Source organism: Mya arenaria, chromosome 8, assembly GCF_026914265.1.
Source record: "Mya arenaria isolate MELC-2E11 chromosome 8, ASM2691426v1".
NCBI lineage: Eukaryota > Metazoa > Mollusca > Bivalvia > Myida > Myidae > Mya > Mya arenaria.
In genome coordinates this window covers 37024087-37050629 of record NC_069129.1, presented here as the reverse complement: position 1 = coordinate 37050629, position 26543 = coordinate 37024087, and the positions used below count along the sequence as shown (strand labels likewise).

The window sequence follows — 26543 nt, the reverse complement described above, 5'->3', positions numbered from 1 at the left end:
TCGTTATGCATACGAATAGTACTTTTCCTGTTGCTTGCTGCCCAGTGCATTGAAATGAACCCCGGCCCCGGCCCCGAGCTCCGAAATGCCCGACAGCGCACTGGTGGACGCGGTGGCCAGTCTCATCAGTAGCATCAGCCAACAGCACCCAAACTGTCAGTGACTCTGAGAGCAGTCAACTCGCATTGTCACAAGACAATCTCGCCCAGCTGACGCAGACTTCCCATGGACAGGCGTCCATCTCCTCCTGGTTGAATCCTCGGCCTCAGCGGGAGGCGCCGGAGGAGGAGTGTGCCACCTCGGCTACAGGTACGGACCACATACCGGCTATCAGCGTTGGACAAACTGACATGACGTCGGTTCTTCTAGACATCCGATCCGAACTTCGATTGATAAACAAACGATTCGACGGGTTAGAAAAATCGGTAAATGAAATCAAAACTAAACACGCGGAAATTAAACAAGAAAATGGAAATTTGTCAAGAACTGTAAATTCGCTTACACTGGAACTAACGTCCGTAAGGGATTAATTATCTAAAAGTATTTCTAGAAATGACAAATTTGAAACATATATTCGCAGAAATAACCTTAAATTTCATGGCCTACACCAAACTGAAAATGAAACAGAGATAGAAATTGGAATTAAAGTGAAAAATTATATAACAAATTAACTTGGTATCGGCGGTGATCAAATGATATATAAAAGTATGTACAGACTGCCCGGCAGAGGCGATCGCCCAATACTGGTTAAATTTGCTTATTATCTTGACCGGAAATGTGTACTGCGCGAATGTCGAACGAAACGAAAAAACGGTAACGTAGATGGTAGGGTTGTAGAAGATTTGCCGGAAGCAGTAGTTAAAGCTCGCACCGGTCTATCCGTTTCTCAAACAATGTATCCGGACGAGGGGAAAAAGGCTCATTTCAAACATGACAGAATGGAAGTGCCTATTGTTACGATGATGTTGAAAAAAGGCCAGTTCTAGTTGAAAAATAGGGCTCCGGCCAAGGTCCAGAATGCAGTTTTGTAAATAGCAATTTTACCGAACTTATGATTTGTTCACTTAATATTCAGAGACTGAGAAAGTTTAAAAGTGACTGTTTATTTTCTGACTTTTGTGCTCAGTTTGACATCATTAGTCTCTATGAAACATGGGAAACTAAAAATGATAATTTTAGTTTATATCTGTCAGATTATACTTTGTATTCCAAATCTCGTATATGCTCAAACAAACGAGGTTCTGACGGAGTAGCTGTTTTCATGAAAGGTTGGTTAAATGACCATGTTAAACGAATTTACGATGATTAAGACGATTGTATAGTCTTGGTCTTGGCAAAACAACTAAACTGTCTGCAAAATGACATTTTTATGCTATTCACATATGTGTCACCCGAGCGGTCGACAATTTATGAAGAAACTAATACGAACGGTATATCTATTTTTAACCAAACAATAACTGCGATTGAATCTGACTTTCCATCGGCTGATCTTATAGTCGCTGGAGATCTAAATGCGCGTATCGGATTGTTGCAAGATTTTATTCCAAACGATGACTTGGACTTCATTTTCGGAGACAGTGATTATCCGCCCGATAACTTTGCTATTCCTAAATGTAATAAAGACACAATAGTGAATACATTTGGGACATCGATGATAGATTTGTGCTGCACACATGACATTCACACACTGAACGGACGTCTGTTTCACGATAATAACGCAGAATTCGCATGTACCGCGAACAATGGGCGAAGCGTTGTTAACTATACTTGCATCGACGTCACTGTTCGCCAACGTTTCTTACTTTACAGTCGGCTGCGAATCGTTCTCAGACCATTTTCCATTAATATGTACCATAAAGTGGCCCCTTAATGACACTCAAAAAGTAAAATATAGAGACAAGAAATTAAATCATGCGTACTATTACAAATGGAAGGAGTCGATGAGAAGTGACTTTGTGAATACTTTTGGTAACTTATTTCGTGTTTTCGAACGTTCTTCACCATTATTAAACATAAATCAAAGCTTAACTGATTTTATACATGTATATGAAGAAGCTGGGGCACTTATGAAAAGGCAACGTTGCAAAAGTTATCGTTCAAAAGTAAATGAAAAACCTGAATGGTGGGACGTTGATTGTTCACAGTTGAAATATGATTAATATAGCAGGCTGCGAAAGTTTCGTATTACAAATAACCAAGCGGATTTTGAGCAATATATAATAGCAAAAAATGCTTTTAAAGCTGTATGTAGATCAAAACAACATGAACTTCCAAAAAGGCGCCGAAACGATCTCATCAGCTGTAGAAATGACCCAAAGCTCTTTTGAAGTACGTTGAAAAGCATAAAGGACAATAAACAACCGAGTATCAATTGTATATCTGACAGTGAATAGTTCGAATACTTCAAACAGTTATTTTGCGACCCCAATAATTACGATAATTGGGATAATCGATCAGTTTTTGATGATATTACACGACCTGTAAACGGTGACATATTGAATGAAGCAATAACAGAAAGTGAAGTACGGGATAGTATAGCACACTTACGAGGGAACTGTTCACCCGGAACTGATGGCATTTGTATCGAAATGTTCAAAAGTACCCCTCAATTGATTACCCCGTATATGACTGATCTATTTAATAACATATTTAACACGGGTAACTTTCCATCGGAATGGAGTGAAAATGTTATCACCCCTATTCACAAAAAGGGGACATTAAAGGATACCAATAATAGCAATTTCGCTTACAAATAGTTTAAGCAAAATATTTGTGAATATAATGACAAAGCGTCTTACTAAATGGTGTGAAGAAAATGGAATCATAGATGAGGCTCAGGCAGGGTTTAGAAGTAAATACTCTACAATAGACAATATATTCACGTTGCAATCATTGATTCAAAATCATATCTCACGACAACGAGGGAGATTTTACGTCTTTTACGTGGACTTTAAAAAGGCGTTTGATAGCTGTCAACATACAAAAAAACTATGGCAATGTCTGTACAGAAATGGAGTCCGTGGTAAATTTCTAGTGATATTACAATCTATGTACGAACAATTAAAATCTTGCGTGAAAATACCAGGTTCCAACGTCCAGGCTCGTATACCTACCGATGATATCCAATCCACAGCAACAGGCGGTTTTACGGACTACTTCCGGTGCTCCATTGGGACAAACAAATCGGCCCCTTACCAAATCGGCCTACTACCAAATCGGCCCCTAAGACGTTTCGGCCCTGCCATTTCGTCCCCTTAATTAAAATGACTCGAGACGTTTCGGCCCCTTAGTGATTTTTAACAGAGACATTTCGGCCCCTTAATTTTATTTTATTTTTATCTTGAGTATAAAGAAAAACATTGTAGGTCGTCTTATAAATGTAAATGAGATCGGTAAATAAGTTGTAAATAACATCTTTAAATTTACAAATAGACAAATATGCATGAAAAACATTGATATGACTGATATAAAAAATATAATTAAAATCTAAATAACTATTAACCCTGATTTTTAATATAAAATGTTAGAAAATCTAAGAAAGTTTATTTGTTATAACTGTTATAATTATTAATTGATCATTAAAGACTTCAAAGAAAATGTGTCTTTGAACCATGCGTTCTTTACAAGGCAAACGGTAAGTGTTGTGGGTGTGAAAAAGACATTCAAAGACGTGTGAATGAATAATTGTCTTTAATTTTTAATGTTATTTACAGTTGGTTCAAGAAGATTTGAGTAATATAAACACCGTAAATATATGTATTAAATCGTTTCTAAAAGTGGGAACCATTTGTTTAGTGGGTACCATTTGTTTTAAACGTGTTGCTGTGCTACTGTTAAATTTTCGTGTATTGGACATTATTAACGCGTTGTTGTTCTACTTTTATTTTATTGTAATGGAATTTTGTTAAAATTTGTAATGTATGATTCGGATTTTTGTATTGAGTGAGGTAAGGTTGTGAGACCGTTGGCAGCATCGAGTCTGCGATACAGGTAGGTGCAAGTAATATGTTTTATAGGCACAAAAAAAACGTATAAATATAAATGTATAACACTATCCAGGTATGTTTACCGCTATGTACTCCCATAACTTTGTGGTTTAATTTAGATTAAAATGCACGTACCGCCAAAGGTATATCAAAGCTGTTGTCATTGACACTGGACTGACTTTCGTGGTTTTTATTTTGCAATCATTCCTGATTACACGCGTGTCTGACTTGTGATTCCCTAATATAAATTCTTTGCTTTTTTTCTTTGTTATGTTTATTGTATCAAAAACGGTAGTGTTTAAACATAATTCTGTAGATCCTTAGGACATACGCGATGTACATATTCTTGTTTCTTTTGTGTTGTATGTACCTTGCGGTATGTATAACACCGAAATCATTACCTTTTCATATTATACCTTAATATCGATAGCATTCTCACAATATTTTTTATCAAACTTATGATAGAATAGAATTTATGTTATTAAGCAAGGTCTTTAAAAATGCCTTTACGTTTCAACCATTAACTTGTTATGTATGTGGTATACTATTGCTCCAGAATAATTATTAATTATTATTTTTGACAATTAGTGTTTTATCTATACATAATTAGGAAATAATGGTTGTTTTATAGATATGACTTGCAAACAAGTGACAACTTGATAGTTCAACAGATATTCTACAACAAATGTGCATTTTAAAAAGAGTAAAACAATATATCCGTAATAAAATAATAATATTCTGTTTGAGGTGCGAAGAGATAATTGGTATTATTCTGTAAGTGTGAGAATTAGCGGTTGGGAAAGTCGGAACAAAGCTTGTACACGTATTTATAAGCTTGTAAACACAAAGTGTCATAATTCCAACGCCTGATACCCCTGTGGAATGTGACAATTCGCCATAAGACCGTCTGTCTAAAAACACCTTTTAAGCCAGTATGGTTTTGCATACGTATTCAATATAAGATTAATAATAGTTTTTTTTCATCCTTACCTGATTTAAAATATAAATTCATAAAATGTATAACTTATGTCTTACCATGTGTTTGTTTATTTATTATTAAATTGTAGTTAATAAGAAGATGTACTGTATATTAGTTCTTATAAAAAATCTGTTTTCTTCTTTTCATAAATCATTATCCATCAATTCAGATGTTTCGCAGTTCGCCACTGCGGAATCGTTCCTTGATGAAACTTTAAATGACGTATCCGCTCTAGACGCCAGGATCATGGATGAGTGGGACTCATACGATTCGCATGATGTCACCTGCGAGGCGTTCCTGAAAAATGTTGGTGCCATCTACGGCGGGCGATAGGTGTTTGGTCAAGTCTGATGCTAGACAATGGACATGTCATTATACATAATATTAGCAACATAGTTATGTATAATATTTAAAGATTATTTAAAAAAAAAATGAAGTTTTGTTTTTTTTTCTTCAACTCTATTCTGTTTTATAAAAATATCTCGTGAATAAATCTTTACATGTATATAGCTTTGTCTATCAAAATAAAAAAATGAAATTACATGTTTTTTACTTATATTTAGAAATAAAAAAAATAAAATATAAATAAGGGCCGAAACGTCTCGGTAATCAGGGGCCGAAACGTCTACGGGATGGGGACGATTTGGTAAGGGGCCGAAAAGGTAACCGTTTGAGCTAGGGGCCGATTTGGTAAGGGGCCGATTTGTCTGGTAGCCGGACAAAGCAGGGCTGTGTGTCATCACCAGTAATATTCTCATTATTTATGAATGACTTAGTTCACTACCTTACGGCTAATTCTACGAATGGGATATTTGTAACCGACAAAATAGGTAATTTATACGCTCTAATGTTTGCCGACGATGTATCGAGTTTCGCAGACACAGCTATAAACTTACAAAGACAAATCACCCTTATTGAATCATTCTGTGCTGATACTGGTATGGAACTTAGTACTGACAAATCGAAAGATATGGTTTTCCGAAATGGTGGTATTTTAAGACACTATGAAAAATGGTACTATCGTGGTACTCAATTGGAAGTTGTATCCCAGTTTTCACTCCAAAGCTCTCTTGGACACTGACTAGGGAAACACTAGCGAAATAGGCGACAAAAGCCATTACAAACATATTAAGATATCAAAAACATTTTGGTTATTTACACCCGAAAGACGCTTTTAAATTGTTTGACTCAATTACACAACCTATTTTGTGTTATTGTGCCGATATATGGGTATACCGTTATTCTGAAAGTACGGAGTATGTTGCTAACTTTTTTGCATTAAGTTAGTGTGGAAGAAACCCTATGTCCATACAATATACAACACGTTGCATTAAGTACTGGTTAAAACTGATACACATGCCAGAAAACCGTTATCCACGACAGAGTTATCTTATGCTTAAATCACTGGATGAATCAGGTCGTACAACAAGTGTGAAGAAATTATTATTTGAGAACGGCTTTGGTTATGCGTGGATTTCACAAGAGATTGGAAACCAAGAACATTTCTTAAGGCTATTTATTGAAAGACTTAAAGATTGTATATAGAGGCTTCACCAAAGGCAGTCCATTATAAACATTTCAAAACTGCTCTTGATCCTGAACGATATTTATCATGTGATCTATCATAAATATTGAAAAGACACTTGTCAAACATTAGGTGCTCAAGTCACCCCCTGATGATTGAAAAGGGTCGACACCTGAATATTGAGCGAGAATTTAGATTTCGCCCATATTGTTTGTCCGAACATATATATGTCATTGAAGACGATTTCCACATGTTCATGATTTGTCCGTTGTATGCAAACTTGCGAAATGAATATTTCAAACCTAACTGGATTTGTCTATTCCCACGCAAGCATCATTATATCAGAAGTGTCAAAATAGTATTGTACTGATTTCAAAATATATTCACAACGCTTTTATAACAAGAGAAACATTTCTTAAACGTAATGATAACTCGTTATAGTGTTATTCACCTGTACTTTATTATTATATATGCATCTTATTCTTATACCAGAAGCTTATGAATGCAATATTGATGTACAAGCATGTTGATTCTTTGCATTTTTTAAACATTTGTTTAAAACAGTTTGCAAGAATATTATCGATATCTCATTGCTTTAAAATATATCTTGTTCATCATTGTATTATATCTTTGTTGTTAAAAGTATATGTATGAATAACTGTATTATGGGCCGGAGGCCTTAGATTACAATAAACTGTATGTTTTGTTATGTTATGTTATGTTATGTTACTGAAACACGTGGACTCAAACCATTACCTTGGATTTCTTATATCAAATGACTTAACATGGTCTAAACACATAGCAATCATCTGCAAAAAGGCAAACTCTACACTTAGATTCCTTCGCCGTAACATGAAACATTGTCCACTAGAATGCCGGAAAACTGCCTTTATTGCACTCGTAAGATCTTAATTAGAATATGGCTCAATTATATGGGACCCATACCTGAAAAAAAGATATTGATAAACTAGAAAAAATCCAACGCCTAGGAGCACTCTTCGTCCTAAACAACTACAAGACAAATTAAGGAAGAAGGCTGTGTGACAGAAATGCTTAACACACTGGAACTTAGCCCCCTACAGGACCGCCGTGTATTCAACAGACTGGTGATGCTCTACAAGATAGCAGGGGGTATGGTGCCGGACCCTGATCTTGACCTGACTTAACAATCAAACAAGCGCTGCATAAAAGCAAAGGCATTCACGGATTTTTTAACTTCTAATATAATAGATAGACGTGTTTCAAATAACACACGTTCCCTTTACTCACTGAACAGCTCTCCCACAGCGCTACTAGAACCCCCCCCCCCACACACACACACCCTGTAGATATATACTAGAAGTGGCGCTTCTACGTATCAGAACAGAAACAGATACAGACTGTGGGGGATCGGACGCCGGATATAGCCTAAAAATTGATAAATCGATAAGCGTTTGATTTTGACTCATGGTAAAAAAAAATCTGTATTTTATGGTGATATTTATCAAAATCGAAGAGTTTTGAATAGCTTGATCCTGTGCAATATACGACTATGATGGAAGTGTGTCTCCTCACTTGTATAATAGCTCAATTCTCGCCGACAGCTGCATGATCGCTTACAAATGTTCAGTAATGTGGTACGATTTCAAAAATAAAATAGAAAATAAGAATAAAAACTGAATCAAGCGATTTCATTGTAATTGCAGCATCTAGTATTGTGTAATATATCAATACGATATGTTTTGTTGTTACGGATAAGGTATACTGGGGATATATGAAGCAAATAAATAACTTCACAGGGGATAGCTATTAAGTGGACTGAGGATAGTAAGGATAGTAACGATGTATTTAGAATAACGAGACTGTGATAATGATATAACGGTTTTTACCTCTACGCAAGCTCGGGGGTGGGGGATTGTTCGATGATGTCCATATCGAGGGATGAGAGCAAAAAAAATGTTGTTGTTTTTTGTATGTGTATGCACTTAAAACTGTTTCATTCATATAGATTAGTTGACCATGATGTGTTTTTCACAAGCATCAACGTTCGAGTCGCAAATATTTAAATATTTGAAATACGCCGGTATTGTAATTTATTGAGGAAACAAAACATATGGCCGTATAATTTATGTGGTCTTTGCTATACATATATATGGAATTGTTTTGTAAATCAAGTAGGTACGTTTTTGCACACAGAAAGTCATCCGAAAGGAATGACGATATTGTGATAAAATTTGGAACACGTGAAGCTTTTTCTAAGCTTGGGTCGATGTTGCTATTACTTAGAATAAGAATAATGGTCTCTGCTCGTTCACTTCAGTGAGAAATTATGTATTGTGACCAACCTTGATATTTAAGCAGCTTGCCTCTGGTAAAATGTGATACGTCTTGTTACATCTTGCACCCTACTTGGATACTAAATAAGTATTAAACGTACATATGATAAATATTTATAACTATTTATAAAGACTGGAGTAAACGAAAAAGTTCGAAATAGACAAACATGTATATTGTATATAAACAGTGTTACTATCATTTTTGTCCCATTTTACATGCTATCCCCAGTACACATTTTTCAACTTTGAAACTATCCTCAGAACATAATCCCCAGTACAGTACTCTAAGCGTTTCTAAGGGCATATCTTTAACAGTTTAAAAGTTACATTGCCAGTTCTTACAATATAAACAACTTAGCTTATGCTTGTAAAATTCCCTTGATTCAGATTTTTTATTTATTCGATATATTACCTAAAACAACAATACTTGTCGAAATTCTGTGAGTTTTGAGGTGATCATCTCTGATTTGAAGTAACATTTTTCATGGTCTGCTAAATCGTAAGCATTATAAGTACACCATAGGCCAAATTTAGCATTCAGCTATAAGTTCAAACACTTGTTTCATTTGTAGATACGTCTTACCTCTGGTAAAGAAAAATAACTGCATATTTGTATGTTTACTTATCCTTTTTTGAGCTATATCCGGTGTCCGTTCCCCCACAGTGCATTTGAGAAAAGTTTTTTAATTAAGAAAGTTAACGTTTTGATCCGGAAAGAATAAATTCGGTTTTACTCAAGTGTAATGAAAGCTTATTGTCTACAAGCAATTCCTGACAACATACTAGTTCCTCACGAAGATTTCTGCAATAAAATTTGGATCCTTATATATGTGAAAACAGTATAGCACTGTCATCTGCATATACAATCAATTTACATGTTTCATTAATACTAATCCTCATGTCATTGATATAGGATAAAAACGAAAGTGGCCCAAAAATACTACCCTAGGGTACACCTATCAAATATTATGAAATTAGACACAGTATTGTTGACATTAATACATTGTCGTCTTTCGTATAAATACGAGTTAAACAACTACATTGATTCCACGCAGGTCACACAAAGTGACATGATTCACAGTATCGAGTTTGGAAGTCTAAGACGATCATGCCTTTATAAAGACCCTTTGAGCTTTGTGTTTTGATAAACTCACTCAAGTATATAAGGTAGGTATCAGTGGAGTAATTTCCTCTAAAACCGCTTTGAAATTTATACACAATATCAATTTTAACAAGAAACGACTCTAGTTGGTTATACACTGCTCTTTCAAGTATCTTGGAAACAATAGATAAAATGTTAACAGGTCTAGAGTTATCGACATCTGATCGTTCGTTTTTCTTGAACAAAGGTTTAATTTTAGCCTCTTTTAGATCACTAAACACTTTATTACTTGTAGTTGAACTGTTGGTTAAGAATGTAAAATGTATCCCTTGATATATTTATAAAAAGTGCAGCATCTTTTAGAAATTTAGCCGGAATTTACCAAGCCCAGTGCTTTTGTTACATTTAAAATAATTGCTGAATTTTTTGAAAACAAAATCTTCACTAACTGTGCGCAGTTTGAATTTTGCAGAATTAGAGTTTTCTGTTTGTAACAATTCTTAAAAATAGACGAGTCTAGACGAAAAGACTACGATGGTGAAGGTAGTTTATCAACATGTACAGATGCTACTGCGGTAAAATAAATATTGACATAATCTGCAATTTGATATTATCAAAACAATTTTCATCATCATTTTTTAAAACAACGCTAGGACTCTATTTTTAGTTTGTGATTAAAGTTTCTTAGGATTTAGTTTATTTGCTTCCATCTTATCTTCTAAAAAATGACACTAAGCATACTAGTATTTTTTTTCTCTCTTTGGACTAAATTTCTGTAAAAAAAACAATATAGTTTGTATCAGTCAGTTTGATTAAGTTTTTGTACTTAAACAAATAAAAAATTCACCTTTCTTAGTAAGCTCTAAAATGTGTGAGTCCAATCAAGGCTCACTTCTCTGTTTTAGACGAACTTCTTTGACAGGTGCGACAGAGTTAATTATAACCGATAAAACATTTCTTTAAAAATAAACCATGAATCCTGTACAGAGCAGGCAGTAAACATATTATACTAATCAGATTGCTTAAACTTAAGAATAAAGTTATCTTTACTGTAATTTTTCAATGATCTTAGCGAAACAATTTTGTGTGCATCAAATGTACCTTTTTTAGAACATCCTTGTACAGAGTATGGGTATATACTATATAGTCACTAAGACCCCCCTGGTAAGGTACCACACTGTAACACATTTTCTTGATTACTATATATCGTATGATGTTACAACGATTAGGTTTGACTAGTAATCCTAGTAGGATTGACAATAACTTGCTTTAAGGTAAAATGTCTAAAATCTTAGGAAATGCTTTGACTAAAATTGAGTTTTCAAGGCGACAAATATTAAAATCACCAAAAATGTATAATTTTAGGTCTGAGCAAAGATTGGATAAAACTGACTCAAATAATTATAAGATGTCATTTTGATTAGGTGGTCTATACCACGACCTTATTAAAATATGTTTAGTCTTTGATAGGAGTATTTCTGCTCAGAAAGCTTCAATATTGTCCATTTCTAAATCACTTTTACAAGACACACTGAATTGTTTTAATGAACCCAATAGAGCAACCAGTGTTTATAAACAGAGCATTAGCAATAAGAAAAACGCATCTAGTGAACAATTGTGTTTTGAATTTAAAGGAATAATCAGCAGATATAACCATTAAAAACATAGATACAACAAATGTGAACTTAAATGATATGTATAACAAGATTTTGGCTAATAGACTCGGGATCAATGTGGACAGTAATTTGATTTTAACTGAACTCCAGAAGTTTCAACTTTACAAGTTCAACTTAACAATCTTCTTGCAGAAAATCAAGATATATGTGCAAAGTATTTATCTGAAATTGGTGAAACAACATTTCATACCCATGAAATATACACCAAGCATGGAGCTCGACCTGCTAGCTCTGGTTTATTTCGCCTGTCTCCAGCGATGGGGAAAGTTTTGGATGCCGAACTTGACGAGATGAAAAAAGGTTCACTAGTGCAGCACACCATGGCTTAGGCCAGTTGTCATGGTAAAAAAGTAAATTAGCGAATGCAAAGTTTGCATTGATTACCGCAAGCTCAATGCAATCACCGAGCCAATGTCATATCCCATTCCTCATACGTCAGACGTCTCCGAAACCTTTGCTGAACCATTGGCTTCTATCTTCTCAACCCTGTATGTTCGTTCTGTTTTAGCAAGTACCTCTTGGAACAGAAACTAAACACAAGAGCGGTTTCAACAAGCACAGACGGGTCCTTAAATTCAACAGGCTCATAAATTATGTCCAAAGTTGTGAGTGTCTTGTCTGAACTCTTCCACATCAAGCGTACCAACACAAGCTCCTACCATCCTCAAACCAATGGTCTTGCTGAGTTTAAGAACTCTTTCGTACTACAATAATTCCGTGCTTACTGTAGGGATCAGCAGGATGACTGACTGAAATTCCGGGAAATCTAATGACATACTGACCCACTCCAGCAACTAAATAAACTGATTACAGCCCCTTTTATATTTGCGCTCCCACAACCGGAGTTCATTTATGAGAACCACTAACAGCTATTGGATTGAAAAGGGCTGGTGCATTTACACCAGCCAATATTTATTTTATGATTATATAATTAAGAAAAGGAGTGAAATAATAAGTAAAAGTCCCATAAAGTTGGGCGTACAAAAAAGGCCTTTCTGACTGTACAATATTAACACAAAAAAACAAAGCTGGACGTATATGAAGTGTAAACAATATGAGTAACGTTGGACAGGCAGAAAAGAAGTGGGGTGGGTAGGAAGAAAACTATTCGACAACGAAGCTGCTTGTTGACCATCTGCGTGGGCTTGGAAATTGCAATGATTTACTGCGCAACTTTCGCCACGCTTCAAATGTAGACAGGTTATGTTACACTAATTGAAATAAGAACACACAGACACCACGGTGATCAACCCCTGACTGCCTGCCGTTGAGCATTTAAATGTATAAGTGCTTAATATAAATGAATTTATAATTCCTTTGTCTTATAAATTATATTTTATATATTTGCGCTCTCACAACCGGAGTTCATTTATGGGACAAGAACACTAACAGATATTATATTGAAAAGGGCTGATGTATTTACACCAGCCAATATTTATTGTATGATTATATAATTAAGTATATGAGTGAAATAATAAGTACAAGTCCCATAAAGTTGGACGTACAAAGAAGTCCCAAACCAAGTCCAACCGAGCGCAAGTATATTCGTATTCAATAATGTCTAGAGAATAATACTTCAGGGTAGCAAAAACTACCAAACAATTAAAAAATGAAATAAAAATAAAAGATGGCAAGTTTAAAATGAATTAAGAAAGTTGACAATGTGCAATACATATGAACCTATACTAACATATAGTACAGTATAGTAAATTGAAGTGTAAAGGCACAGCTCATTGAAAATGCAGTCATTGACACATATGAAAAGTAAACATCATAAAAAACATTTGTCAAAAGATTTGACACTTGAGAAGTCATGGCAAAGTAAGATACAAGTTTGGCACGTTTAGACAGTTATATTTCGACGCAAATTAACAGCATATGAAACATATATACATATGACACAAGTATTTACAATGATTATCAAAGCACATGTCTATAGATGATTGAGACACAATACCAATGTCCCTAATCGTTAAAAAGGAAGAAAACCCTTGCATGAAGAAATGCCATGTGAAATGGATGCACAACCAACATCCACCATAATTGTTATGTGACAACGTGTTGTATTGCACGGCTGGTTTGCTTTTTGAGTTTTGAGGAGATAGATGTGAGCCGATTTCTGCCTAGTAGATTATGCAACAGATGTTGTTTAAGTGCATCAATTTCTGTGGGCTCAGGTTGAGTGGTATTGGAAAGGGTGTTTTGTTGAGGTGAGGAGCCAATGGCAGTGCCTTGTTAACCTGCAAACGAGAAAGCAAGGCGCATATTGTGTTGTTCTTAGTGCTTACGTGTTTGGAATGAAAGCAGAGATTGTTTCCCAAAGTAGTCAGAACAATAACTTTATTAGTTTTATCATAATTTGTCTATTGACGCCTGTTTGTTCATGCAGTAAACAACGGCCATGTTGTCACAAATGAATAATATGTTTTTGTTCTGCCAGAGGTTGCCAAACATTGTCACGGCAAGTGCAATGGGTACAGTTCAAGGATATTGATATGGTGATGTTTGACCTTTGAAGGAAATATACCAAATGTCCAGGAAGAACAATGGGTGCACTCAAACCCTTTGGACCCCGCGGCATTGGAAAAAAATTCAGGGTTGTAGATGGAATGAATCGATCCCCTGTTAAAAGTGTGCAACCATTGTAGTTATCTAGGAAGATATGCCATAGTGCAAGATCTGCTCTAGTTTCGTTTGTGCGAATATGATGGTGAGGTTCGATTACACCAATGGTCAGGTCATAAAGGCGCCTTAAAAAGCAGAGTCCTGGTTTTATAACATTGCATGCAAAATTTAGATGACCTAAAAGGGATTGCAATTCTTTCAGTGTAACCTTTTTACGCTGTTTGAAGCAAATTGACTTTGTCTGCAGGCAGCCTGGCAGTTAAGGAAGTGGTATCTACTAGAATTCCATGCACTTCTGCTGAAGTGTTTAGATGGACTGTTTTGGAGTCCTTAATTGGCAGAAATCTTAAGCAAAATTGAGGAAAGTTTTCAGAAAATTTGAAAAAAACTTGAGTTCCTGCCGGACCCACAAATATGAAGTCATCAATAATGTTGGTATCCATTTATGGTTGACCTTAAATTAATTTGTAGGACCCATTGAATACTTGAAGAGAAAGTTTCAAATATGGCCACTGATGATGAAGCACCCATTGGTAAAACAGTGTCGAAATAATATTTGTTATCAAAAGTGAAACCTAGTTTGTGGTAGTCTAATGGTGACATTGTGATAAATCGAAACGCTTCTTCAATACCAGCTTTTGCAATGGCGGAGTTACGCCTACATTTCAGAATGATAGAGGCAACATGGTCAAATGTTTCCTATGTTACGGCGGAATTTTGTTTTGGTATAAGTGAGTTCACAGCAGGCAAGGTTGCTGAATGTGAGAATGATAAATCGTGGATGAGACGAAAACAGGCTTGTTTGTAAAGTTGATGGGTTCTTTGACCATGAACTGTTGAGTATGGGAATCTTTTTGGTGCATGGAATGGCTTTGGGCATCCACAGGCACCGTGGGGCCCCTCACAGTTGCTACATTGGTGAGAAACTGTGCATTTGAGTTTATTGCAGGCTACTGATTCTTGAAAATCTCAACAGTATCCTTTCTTGTATAGGATGTGTGAAGGGATTTTGTTTGTGTGTTGCCTAGAATTGAACTTTGAAGGGCCTCGGAAGGAATGGTTCATCATACAGCAGACAAGGTATGTTTCGGTGTGTATAGTTCCCCAAGGAATGGATGGCGATGCTGCACGCAGACGCCTAAATTTTTCATCGTAGGCAATCCATTGTTGCGAGTTATGGGAGAGGTTTTGGATGATAGACATGTACCGGAAAAGTTGTGGTGCTTGAGAAGGATATTTTGCTGAGTATATTTCTGAGTAGATTTGAAAAGCCTTATTCCCCTGGTCAATTTTAGTTATTTGTTAAGAAGATGCTTTCTGTATTGAAGTCACTGCGGAATTGTTTGTTTTTCTGATGGTCATTGTTTCATCATGATGGCCCCATTGGATAATAGATGCATAGTCAACATATTCTCCATTTAAAATTTTGTCAGTAAGTTTCTGATCTAACGGGGGGTGAATTTCTGAGAAAGCTCCAAAAGAAACTTCTTGGGCAGTATTTTCAGATGTGAAGTCAGTATTAACTTCGCTATAAAGCGAATCCACTGAAGCAAAGTTTTATGTTCTATGTCTTTGGCGTTTACCCAGTGCCATTAAACCGAGTTTATGTTTAAACTTTTTGCTACTGAGCTTATTTCTGTAGTTTTTCGCATAAATATTGCTCTGATGAAACAGAGGACGCAATCGAAACAGCTGTAGCGTCTGGATTAGCAGCACCGGCACTGTTGATCAAATCCCTGATTTCCTGAAGAATGTCATCATCTTTCGCTATCACATTGGCCTACAACACATCGGCTTTGTTTCTCTCCTGTGCTGGGCTAAGGGTCTGCCTTACTTTTCCCCGTCTTAGCAGATTAAGGGTTCTTCTTGACCATAGTGCTGAAGCTATTACAAAAAATACAACAAATCAAGTACGTATAAACATGGAAATAGGCACACAACCAATGTCCAAAAATCCATCCATAAATGTACAAGGCTTGGAAATAGGCACACAACCTATGCCCGAAAATCCATCCATAAATGTAGAAGGCTTGGAAATAGGCACACAACGAATGCCCAAAAATCCATCCCAAACTGTACAAGGCTTGAAAAAAGGCACACAACCAATGCCCAAAAATCCATCCCAAACTGTACAAGGCTTGGAAATAGGCACACAACCAATGCCGGAAAATGCATCCCAAACTGTATAAGGCTTGGAAATAGGCACACAACCAATGCCGAAAAATGCATCCCAAACTGTAGAAGGCTTGGAAATAGGCACACAACCAATGCCCAAAAATCCATCCATAAATGTACAAGGCTTGGAAATAGGCACACAACCAATGCCCGAAAATCCATCCCAAACTGACAAGGCTTGGAAATAGGCAGACAACCAATGCCCAAAAATCCATCCCAAACTGTACAAGGTTTGGAAATAGGCACATAACCAATGCCCGAAAATCCACCCAAAACTACAAGGCTTGGAAATAGGCTCACAACCAATGCCCGGAAATCAATCCCAAACTGTACAAGGCTTGGAAATAGGCAGACAACCAATGCCCAAAAATCCATCCATAAATGTACAAGGCTTGGAAATAGGCACACAACCAATGCCCAAAAATCCATCCCAAACTGTACAAGGCTTGGAAATAGGCACACAAGCAATGCCCGAAAATCCATCCCAAACTGTACAAGGCTTGGAAATAGGCACACAACCAATGCCCGAAAATCCATCCTTAAAAGAACAAGGCTTGGAAATAGGCACACAACCAATGCCCGAAAATCCATCCTTAAAAGTACAAGGCTTGGAAATAGGCACACAACCAATGCCCAAAAATCCATCCATAAATGTACAAGGCTTGAAAATAGGCAGACAACCTATGCCCGAAAATCAATCCATAAATGTACAAGGCTTGGAAATAGGCACACAACCAATGCCCAAAAATCCATCCCAAACTGTACAACGCTTGGAAATAGGCACACAACCAATGCCCAAACATCCATCCCAAACTGTACAAAGCTTGGAAATAGACACACAACCTATGCCCGAAAATGCATCCCAAACTGTACAACGCTTGGAAATAGGCACACAACCAATGCCCGAAAATCCATCCCAATCTGTACAATGCTTGAAGATAGGCACACAACCAATGCCCAAAAATCGCTCTTAAACTGTACAAGGCTTGGAAATAGGCACACAACCAATGCCCGAAAATGCATCCCAAACTGTACAAGGCTTGGAAATAGGCACACAACCAATGCCCAAAACTCCATCCTTAAAAGTACAAGGCTTGGAAATAGGCACACAACCAATGCCGGAAAATCCATCCTTAAAAGTACAAGGCTTGGAAATAGGCACACAATCAATGCCCGAAAATCCATCCCAAACTGACAAGGCTTGGAAATAGGCAGACAACCAATGCCCGAAAATACATCCTTAAAAATATAAGGCTTGGAAATAGGCACACAACCAATGCCCAAAAATCCATATTTAAAAGTAAAAGGCTTGGAAATAGGCACAAAACCAATGCCCAAAATCCATCCTTAAAAGTAAAGGGCTTGGAAATAGGCACACAACCAATGCCCGAAAATCCATCCTTAAAAGTACAAGGCTTGGAAATAGGCACACAACCAGTGCCCGAAAATCCATCCTTAAAAGTTCAAGGCTTGGAAATAGGCATACAACCAATGCCCGAAAATCCATCCTTAAAAGTACAAGGCTTGTAAATAGGCACACAACCAATGCCCGAAAATACATCCTTAAAAATACAAGGCTTGGAAATAGGCACACAACCAATGCCCAAAAATCCATCCTTAAAAGTAAAGGCCTTGGAAATAGGCACACAACCAATGCCCGAAAATCCATCCTTAAAAGTACAAGGCTTGGAAATAGGCACTCAACCAATGCCCGAAAATACATCTTTATCATAATAAATATTTGACACAGAGGAATGCCAAAAATGATGTTTTCAAATCAAATGTACATCTGCACAATGTTTGGTTAAAGACATCCATATGAAATGTCTACACTTGAAGAATTGTTCGGGTTAGCATAATTTCCCCAAAACTTGAATACAGAAGTCAAATTAGAGTATCACACCATATTAACCGTATACTATATTATAGTTTATATAGGCGATACGTTTTACATATAAACGCTTGCCCTGAAGAGAAACAGTAAAGATAATAATACTTGAAACCAGTTTTTAAATGGTGCCAGATGCAGTGGCGGATCCAGGTTTCTCAGTTAGGGGGGGGGGGGGGGCGTAACTTCTGAAATTGACTTCTGTTGGCCGCTAAGGCCCCCATGTGTTTTCATGGTAATTCAGGGGCTCAAGCTCTTAAACTATTGCATATGTTTACTATGGAACGCCGGGGCTCAATGCTTCTTGCGAAATGCGTTATGCAAATGCTATATATAGACAATAGTTTCATTTTCGACCAATCGAATGGCCGGGTACGGAATTACGGAAGCTCGTGCTCTGTGAAATCTTAATATAGTAACACCTCCTGAATAACGGATTTCCTTCGCATCTCGCATTTCGCATGAAGCATTTTAAAAGCATTTAGCATCTCGCATTTTGCACAAAAATCATTTCCCAAAAAGCATTTCGCATATGGCATAACACAATCAAATTGAATCGGACGAAATATTGTGCACGTTCCGAACTGCTCCCGGCAATGAAGGGGATGTAAGACATAGGCTACTGATACTGCTACAGAAATATTATTATACGGTGGAAGAAACGATACTCTTTCTAACCTAACGCGTTTACAGCAATATACAGAGTTGCACATCTTGCTATTCGCAATCTAACTGACTTTTTGGCTTATTTTCTCTAGGACACCTCTTTACTTTACCGTTTCTGAATATTATATTGTATTGGTGTGTTTATATATGTTATTCTAATGAATAGACACAACAAACGTATTATTTTTCACCTCCATTACATGCAGATAAAAGTATTTTTCAAATTAATGTGTACCTTTTTTCATTTCATACAAAATGATTCTGCTCAATTTATGCTAACAAACGGTAAAAAATATTGAATCGAAGCTTTTCGCATTTCGCAAAAAGAATTCCGCATTAAGCAATTCGCAAAAAGCATTCGCATAAAGCATTAAGCGTTTTGCAAAAAACATTAAGCATTATGCAAAAAGCATGAAGTATTTCGCATTTCGCAAAAAGCATTGCGCACCGGCGTTCCATAGTTTACACTGTTTTTACAAAGCTTGAACTGCGAGAGACACTTTGTAACGTAGTAACGCCGTTAAGCTGATCGTCACCTCCCTATAGATCAAGTTTTTTCCCCGCATAAATTGAAAGACCTTGGTAATATTGAAAAAGTAATTCATACAGTTATTGGGCAAACTTTAATGTTTGTTCAGTGACACCGAGTGAAAGTGTCTGCTTTAAGCAAGTAATCCGCTGAATTCTCGTGTATTTGATCTCTTAAGTTAATCTTGTTTCATATTATCGGATTTGGTGAAAATGTTACTGGATTGCTAAACGGTTTGGATCCGGATTAGACGCCGAGTTACTCGGCGTCTGATCCGGATCCAATCTGGTCGACGACATCACTACGGTCGCTATCGGCATGCTTAGGGTAACAAACAAAACTTTATCGAAATTACCCATTTACTTCATAGATACGCATGTATTAGCATCTCGAGCAGATAGAAATTGACGCCATAGTGGGATTTTTTTTTTATGAGTTTAAATTGGATTGCCTCTCGTAAATTGTCCCTTACCGCTATAAACAGTGTTGACCCTTATCATACCGATCGCGACCATAGTAATTTTAAAGTTAACCAGCTTGGACGAACTAACTCGGCGTCTGATCTGGATCCAAGCTGTTTTACACTCAGTCAACTGTTTTACCAGTTTTCAGACGGACCAAACAAGTTTTAATGACCAAACACATGATAATTCAGCGGACTATTTCTTTGAAGGCAGGATGAGGGTTAAACCATTACAGTTTGGGAGCTATGGAAACCGGAATCGGATCTGAATCGAGCACAAAAAAAACGACATTACCGTGTTCAGGCTTTAAATCTAACGGCATATTTTTTTGAGCACATCCTTCGAAAATAGCAGTCGAATCAGTTCCAATTCCCAACTGTTTCCCGTAGTCTACATCGAAAAGTGTCGCCTGCTCAAAATACATGTTTCCTTTTTTTTTATATTTTCATGTAGTTTGAGTTTAAAAGCTTGGATCCAAATCAAGTACATAGTTATTTGCATAGATAACATAATCCGAAAAGTGAAACAGACGAGCAAATGTCTGTTTCACTGACTTCTCAGGGTTAATACATTCAACACAATGTCGAATAAAACCAGAACATATTTTATTAAAATAACTGTTGTGTCCGATATTCCCCGCATGTATTTCAGCCGTCCGATATTCACTACAAAACTACGCATGTGTCCGATTGAACGGCGTTTTACTTCCTGCGTATAGCCGTAAAAACGGAGGATAGCCAAACGCTAACACATTCTACTGAATACGTCATAATATATATTTTAATCGATAAGAGCGTTCCACAACGTCTCGGACCAATTATGTTTCGTAAGAGTCCAATGTGGCCAAATAGATGTTCGATACCACCACGGTAAATCGAGATCTATTTTTTTGTGTGGAGCAAATCATAACCTTAAAAGCTATCTACAATGATGGAACGATATATTAATAATTTATACATATACTTGGAAAATTTTAGGGGGGGGGGTGTGCGCCGGGTCCGCCCCCCCCCCCTGGATCCGCCTATGAGATGGAAAGAGCAACTGTTCTCTCATGGGCTGCTTACTGTCAACTGCAACTGCTCTAGTACAACACTGATCTCATACGTTGCAATTTACAATTGAAAATACATTGCACAATTGAAAATATATTCGACAGCGAAGCTGCTTGTTGATTATCTGCGTGGGAATGGAAATTTCAATGACTTACTGCGCAACCTCCGCCACACTTCAAGTGTAGACAGGTTATGTTACACTAATTGAAATAAGAAAAACCACCCACCATGGTGATCAACCCCTGACGCCTGCCGTTGAGCATTTAAATGTATAAGTGCTTAATATAAATGAATTTATAATTACTTTGTCTTATTTGTATTATATTTTTCTGCTGTTTGGGCGATAAATGAGGATTCCCATCGACACGGTATTACAGACGAAAGACCATCTCTCAGATATTAAACTGAAATGTAGAGGTCTATCGCAAGCTTGCAGGTTAAAAATCCATCGGTCACAGGCTAAGTACAAGAAAGAGTATGTGAAGCGGTCCAAACTATCAGGCTACATAACAGTGTAAAGATATGCTAATCGGATGCATTAAATCCACTTAAGTTTAGGATTGTAATAAACACAGAGAACAGCGATGTTAGCAGTGTGAGTTTATTCCAAGAACTGGCGCTTCACCTTTGGGCGGAAGTGCCTATCAAATTACAGCATGCTTGACCATGTGACCATAGACTGGCCACATACATGATATCATTACATCTTTCTTCTTTTGAGATTGAACAACATTTTTATGAGAGATACATATTTCATCAAAGAATCTTAATTTGATAACTTATATAAACAGTATAAAAATAACATGTGTTTGATGTAGTCCGGTATATCAACACGTCATATAAAACATGTGCTGCATGGTGATTTAATCCCGCGTGCCAGTCTATAGAGGCTGTTTACAGTCTGGACTGTGGCACTCGGGAATTTACTATGCATGGCATTTACTACGAATAGTAAACAAACCTCACATGCTTTCATTCAAGCGTGTTCTACTAAGCGGGAAGTTGGTTTCACAGAGCGCCCGTATCTAGTTACGTATGGCTGATTTTCGTGGGACGCAGACATATTTTGTGGAGAGATTAAGGGAGATATTTCGGCTGACTCATTGGACTGAGACTTGCCGCAATATGTCTGATGCAGCAAATTTGGAAAGTTTTCCGAAAGTTCGGGGCATTTCTCTTTAGTACTCATAATAAATCGTCTGTTTCGTCTGTAAATACCACCGTCCTCAGTCTGAACTGTGTACGATCTGTCATGGTTGTCTTTAATAAGTTTTGCCGGAACCCATCTTTTTTTCATTTGAACCCTGATCGTCTGTCCGTCTGCCAAGGGCGGTAGCGATTTAGCAGTCTGATCGTAGTAGTGTTTTTGGCTGGAGCGCGATTTATTGATCTTGTCCTGCACAATGTCTGTGTTAACCGTCTGTGGTTTAAGAAGAGATTTTACCGTCGGGATAATAGATCTCAATCGTCGTGACATCAGCAGTTGAGAGGGAGAGTATCCACACTCCAGTGGGCAGTTTCGATACTCTAGAAAGGCTAAGTATGGGTCTCTGTTGTCAGATTTTGCCTTTCGTAACAGTCGTTTAGCCGTCTGTACCGTCTTTTCTGCCAGACCGTTAGATTGAGGGTAAAGGGGACTAGAAGTCGTATGCTCAAAACCCCATTCCCTCGCAAATGTAATGAATTGTTCTGATGTGAACTGAGCTGCGTTGTCGCTGACAACTTTTTGGCAGATACCGTATCTAGCAAAATGTGTCTTTAGTTTGCGTATTACGGTGATACTTTTTGTGTCCGATAATTTGTCAACTTCAAAGAATCTGGAGTAATAGTCAACGGTAACGAGGTAATCAACACCGTCCAGTGTAAAAATGTCAGTTGCAACAACTTGCCAGGGCTGTTCTGGAATCTGATGAGGTTGCATTGGTTCTTTGTTATTTGAACTCCTATGCGTCAGGCAAATGTCACATTGTTGAACCATGTCGGATATGTCACTCGACATTCCAGGCCAAAACATTACGTCACGTGCTCGGCTGGTGCACTTGCCGATTCCTAAATGACCTATGTGAATTTTTTCTAACATGGAAGATCTCATTTCGCGAGGGATGAGAATTTTCTCACCTTTCACTATCATACGGTCCGTGACAGTTAGTTCGTCTCTGAATGTCCAGTATTTCAATACAGACGAAGGACAATGTGTGCGTTTGTCAGGCCATCCATCGAGAATGACACGTTTCAAAGTGCAAAGTTCGGCGTCTTTGTCAGTCGATATCCTAACCTCGTCTAGTTTTGTGTCGCTCATGTTGTGATTTGACTTGACTGAGTGGATTTGGAAATCTAGACCGTCAATTAAGTCTGAACATGTGTCTTCGGCATAATACCTGGAAAGTGTGTCAGCGACTGGTATTGATTTTCCAGGTACGTGCGTGACCAGAATGTCGTATGCTTGCAGTTGCAATAACATACGTTGAAGTCTGGCTGGGGCGGTTTTTTTATGATACTCTCAATCGGTTTGTGGTCTGATTGAACAAGAACCTGACGTCCGTACACGAAATGGTGAAAACGTTTGCACCCAAATAGGATAGCAAGCATTTTTTTCTCAATTTGTGCGTATCCTACCTCTGTAGGTGTCAATGATTTTGATGCATATATGACAGGTTTACCATCTTGCAATATGCATGCACCTAGTCCGTATTTTGAACTGTCTACCTGAAGCGTCTCAGGTTTGTGCGTGTCAAAATATACTAGCACAGGGCTCTCAGTCAGGGCTTTTTGGACATCGTCAAAAGCTTTGTCATGTTGTCTGTCCCAATGGAAGTGCACGTCATTTTATAGCAGTGCCCGCAATGGGTTTGTCAACTCGGCCAGTTTTGGTGAGAACTTGCTGAGATATGTAACCATTCCTAACAGAGTCTCTAGCTCTGCACGTGACGTCGGTGCTTTCATTTGTAGGATGGATGCCACTTTGTCAGGGTCTGGTTTGAGTCCGTCGGATGTAAGAATATGACCAAAGTACGGGACTTCTGTCAGTCCGATTTTGGATTTGTCAGGATTGAGTCGAATGCCCGTTTCTCTACATCGTCCTAGTACGTTGCGTAAGTTAGTGTCATGTTCCTCTAGCGTTTTTCCATGAACAAGAATGTCATCAACAATGCATTTTACACCAGTGAGACCCTCTAAACACTCGTCCATTCGTCCTTGGAATTCGTCTTGACTTGATTTGATTCCAAAAGGAAGTCTAAGAAATCTATACCGTCCGAATGGACTGCCAAATGTGCACATGTATGAAGACTCTTCTGTCAACTCGATACTGCAGTAACCTGATTTGGCATCCAACACAGAGAAGTAGCGAGCACCTGAGATGTCAGAGGTCACTTCTTCAAGTGTTCTCATTGGATAGTGAGGTCGCAGTAGAGCGTCGTTTAAGTGTTTAGGTTCTATACAAATGCGTAATTTGCCAGTTTGGGGTTTCTCTACACAAACAAGAGAATTGACCCATTCTGTTGGCTCTGTGACCTTGCAAATGATCGATTCTTGTTCCATTTGATCTAACTCCTGTCTGAGTTTGTCTTTTATTGCATACGGTACCCGTCTAGTAGCGTTTACTACGGGAATTGCATCTTTTCGCAGGTGTAATTGACATTTACCTGGAAGGAGACCAACACCTTGAAAAATGTCATTATATTCTGTCACAATGTCATGTTTAGAGGACGATTTATCGACAGCGTATGTCAGTTTGATGAGCTCTAAGTCAACAGACGTAGTCAGCGAGAGTAGAGGTTGGGAATTTGTTTCTACAATGTAAAAAGTGGCTGTTACCATGTGCTCTTTGTAGCCACATGGCAAGTCTACTGTGCCGAGTACTTTCAGAGAATCCCCAGTGTAAGAGGTCAGCTTGTGTGATGCTATTGATAAGGGGCCGTGAACTTTAAGCTGCCTGTAAACATTGTTAGGCAAAATGTTCACCATAGAGCCTGTGTCAATTTTGAACTTTATAGGTTTCTTGACGGGGCCAATGATAAGAGTGGCATGGGCTTGTGAAACCAACTTACCTGCTGTTTTCACGGTGTCCACATAGAATGCATCGTCGTCTGATTCACAACTTGATTCATAATCCACTCTCAGTTCGTTTACCCTTTTGGTCACCTCATTCGTACGACACATTTGTGCAAAGTGGTTCCACTTTTTACACGCATGGCATTGTTTTCCCTTTGCAGGGCAGTTGGCTGTCCTTGAATGTTTGTTTCCACAATTACCACAGTTTTTGTTGTCGTCCCTCGGCTTATACGCCGCAGCTGGTCTCTCTGGCTGGTACTTCCGGTATCGCTCATTTGGTTGCCGCCGCACCTGGTATACAGCTGAAGAATGGGCTTCTTCGCCGGAAGTCGTCGTTATGGTTCGCATCTGCTCTCTGGCGTTTTCAAAGTTCTGTGCTATTTGAACAGCTTTGTCCAGCGACAGTTTCTCTCCTTCGTTAATAAGCTTCTCGCGCAGTTTGGCCGACGAAATTCCAAAAACGATCCGATCGCGAATCATTTCGTCTGAGCTGGTAAACTGGCAATCTGTCGCCGCTAATCTCAGTTTTGTAACGAATGATTCAAAATTGTCAGCACCTTGAACTATGTTGTTAAACTTAAACCTGGCAAATATCGGGTTAAGTTTCGGCTGGACGTATTCCTTAAATTTCTTAAAAAACGTTGCCGGCTTTTTAGCGTCAGTCTCGCTAATTGTCGTCCACGTCTGGCGAATATCCCTTCCTTTGTCTCCGACCCAAAGAAGGACGTGCGACGCTTTCTCTTCGTCACTTTTGTTCTTTAGGGGCCCAGAGAACACTAGTTCGGCGTGCCTTTGAAACTTATCCCAGGCTTGAGGTAAGTTCGTGCTTTCCCAATCCATTTTGGGAATTGACACCCCATACATCTCCATAATGGCCACGTGTTTGAATGGGCAAGTCCAAAACAATGTGTTATGTCCACGTATATCCTTTTGGAACGTTGAAATAATTCCTTTCAATTTCCACTAGATTCTGTGTCAGAGTTTTTACTTCTGACACCATGTAAAGATATGCTAATCGGATGCATTAAATCCACTTAAGTTTAGGATTGTAATAAACACAGAGAACAGCGATGTTAGCAGTGTGAGTTTATTCCAAGAACTGGCGCTTCACCTTTGGGCGGAAGTGCCTATCAAATTACAGCATGCTTGACCATGTGACCATAGACTGGCCACATACATGATATCATTACAAACAGCACAACGTTTTTGGCTACACAGCACAAAAATACCGCCTGGAAAAGGACCAAAGCTACATCGCGAGTGGGTCGGTCCATACTTCATCACTCAGATAGGACCAAACTACAATGTACAGTGAGACAGTCTCAGACAAAATAGTAAAATCCCTCTTCAATGCGAATCGAGACAACACTACAATCTAGATGAAAGGCCTAAAAAGACCTCAAATGATCTTCACAATTCAGCTGATGAACTGGACCCTGACGAACTCAATGACAACACTGATGATTAAATTGAAGACAATGATCTTCCATAGTGCAATGCTCCAAACT

The 26543-nt window shown here is 37.9% G+C and overlaps 2 protein-coding genes across 2 annotated transcripts; both read right to left on the bottom strand.

Moving 5' to 3' along the window:
- Positions 1-21958: 21958 nt before the first annotated feature.
- Positions 21959-23281, bottom strand: LOC128244166 (uncharacterized protein K02A2.6-like). The gene has a single exon (XM_052962182.1). The coding sequence runs from the start codon at positions 23279-23281 to the stop codon at positions 21959-21961; it is 1323 nt and encodes a 440-aa protein (XP_052818142.1).
- Positions 23282-23808: 527 nt separating this feature from the next.
- Positions 23809-25905, bottom strand: LOC128244165 (uncharacterized protein K02A2.6-like). Its single transcript, XM_052962181.1, has one exon. It carries the CDS (start codon positions 25903-25905, stop codon positions 23809-23811), a length of 2097 nt encoding a protein of 698 aa, XP_052818141.1.
- Between the last annotated feature and the right edge of the window lie 638 nt (positions 25906-26543).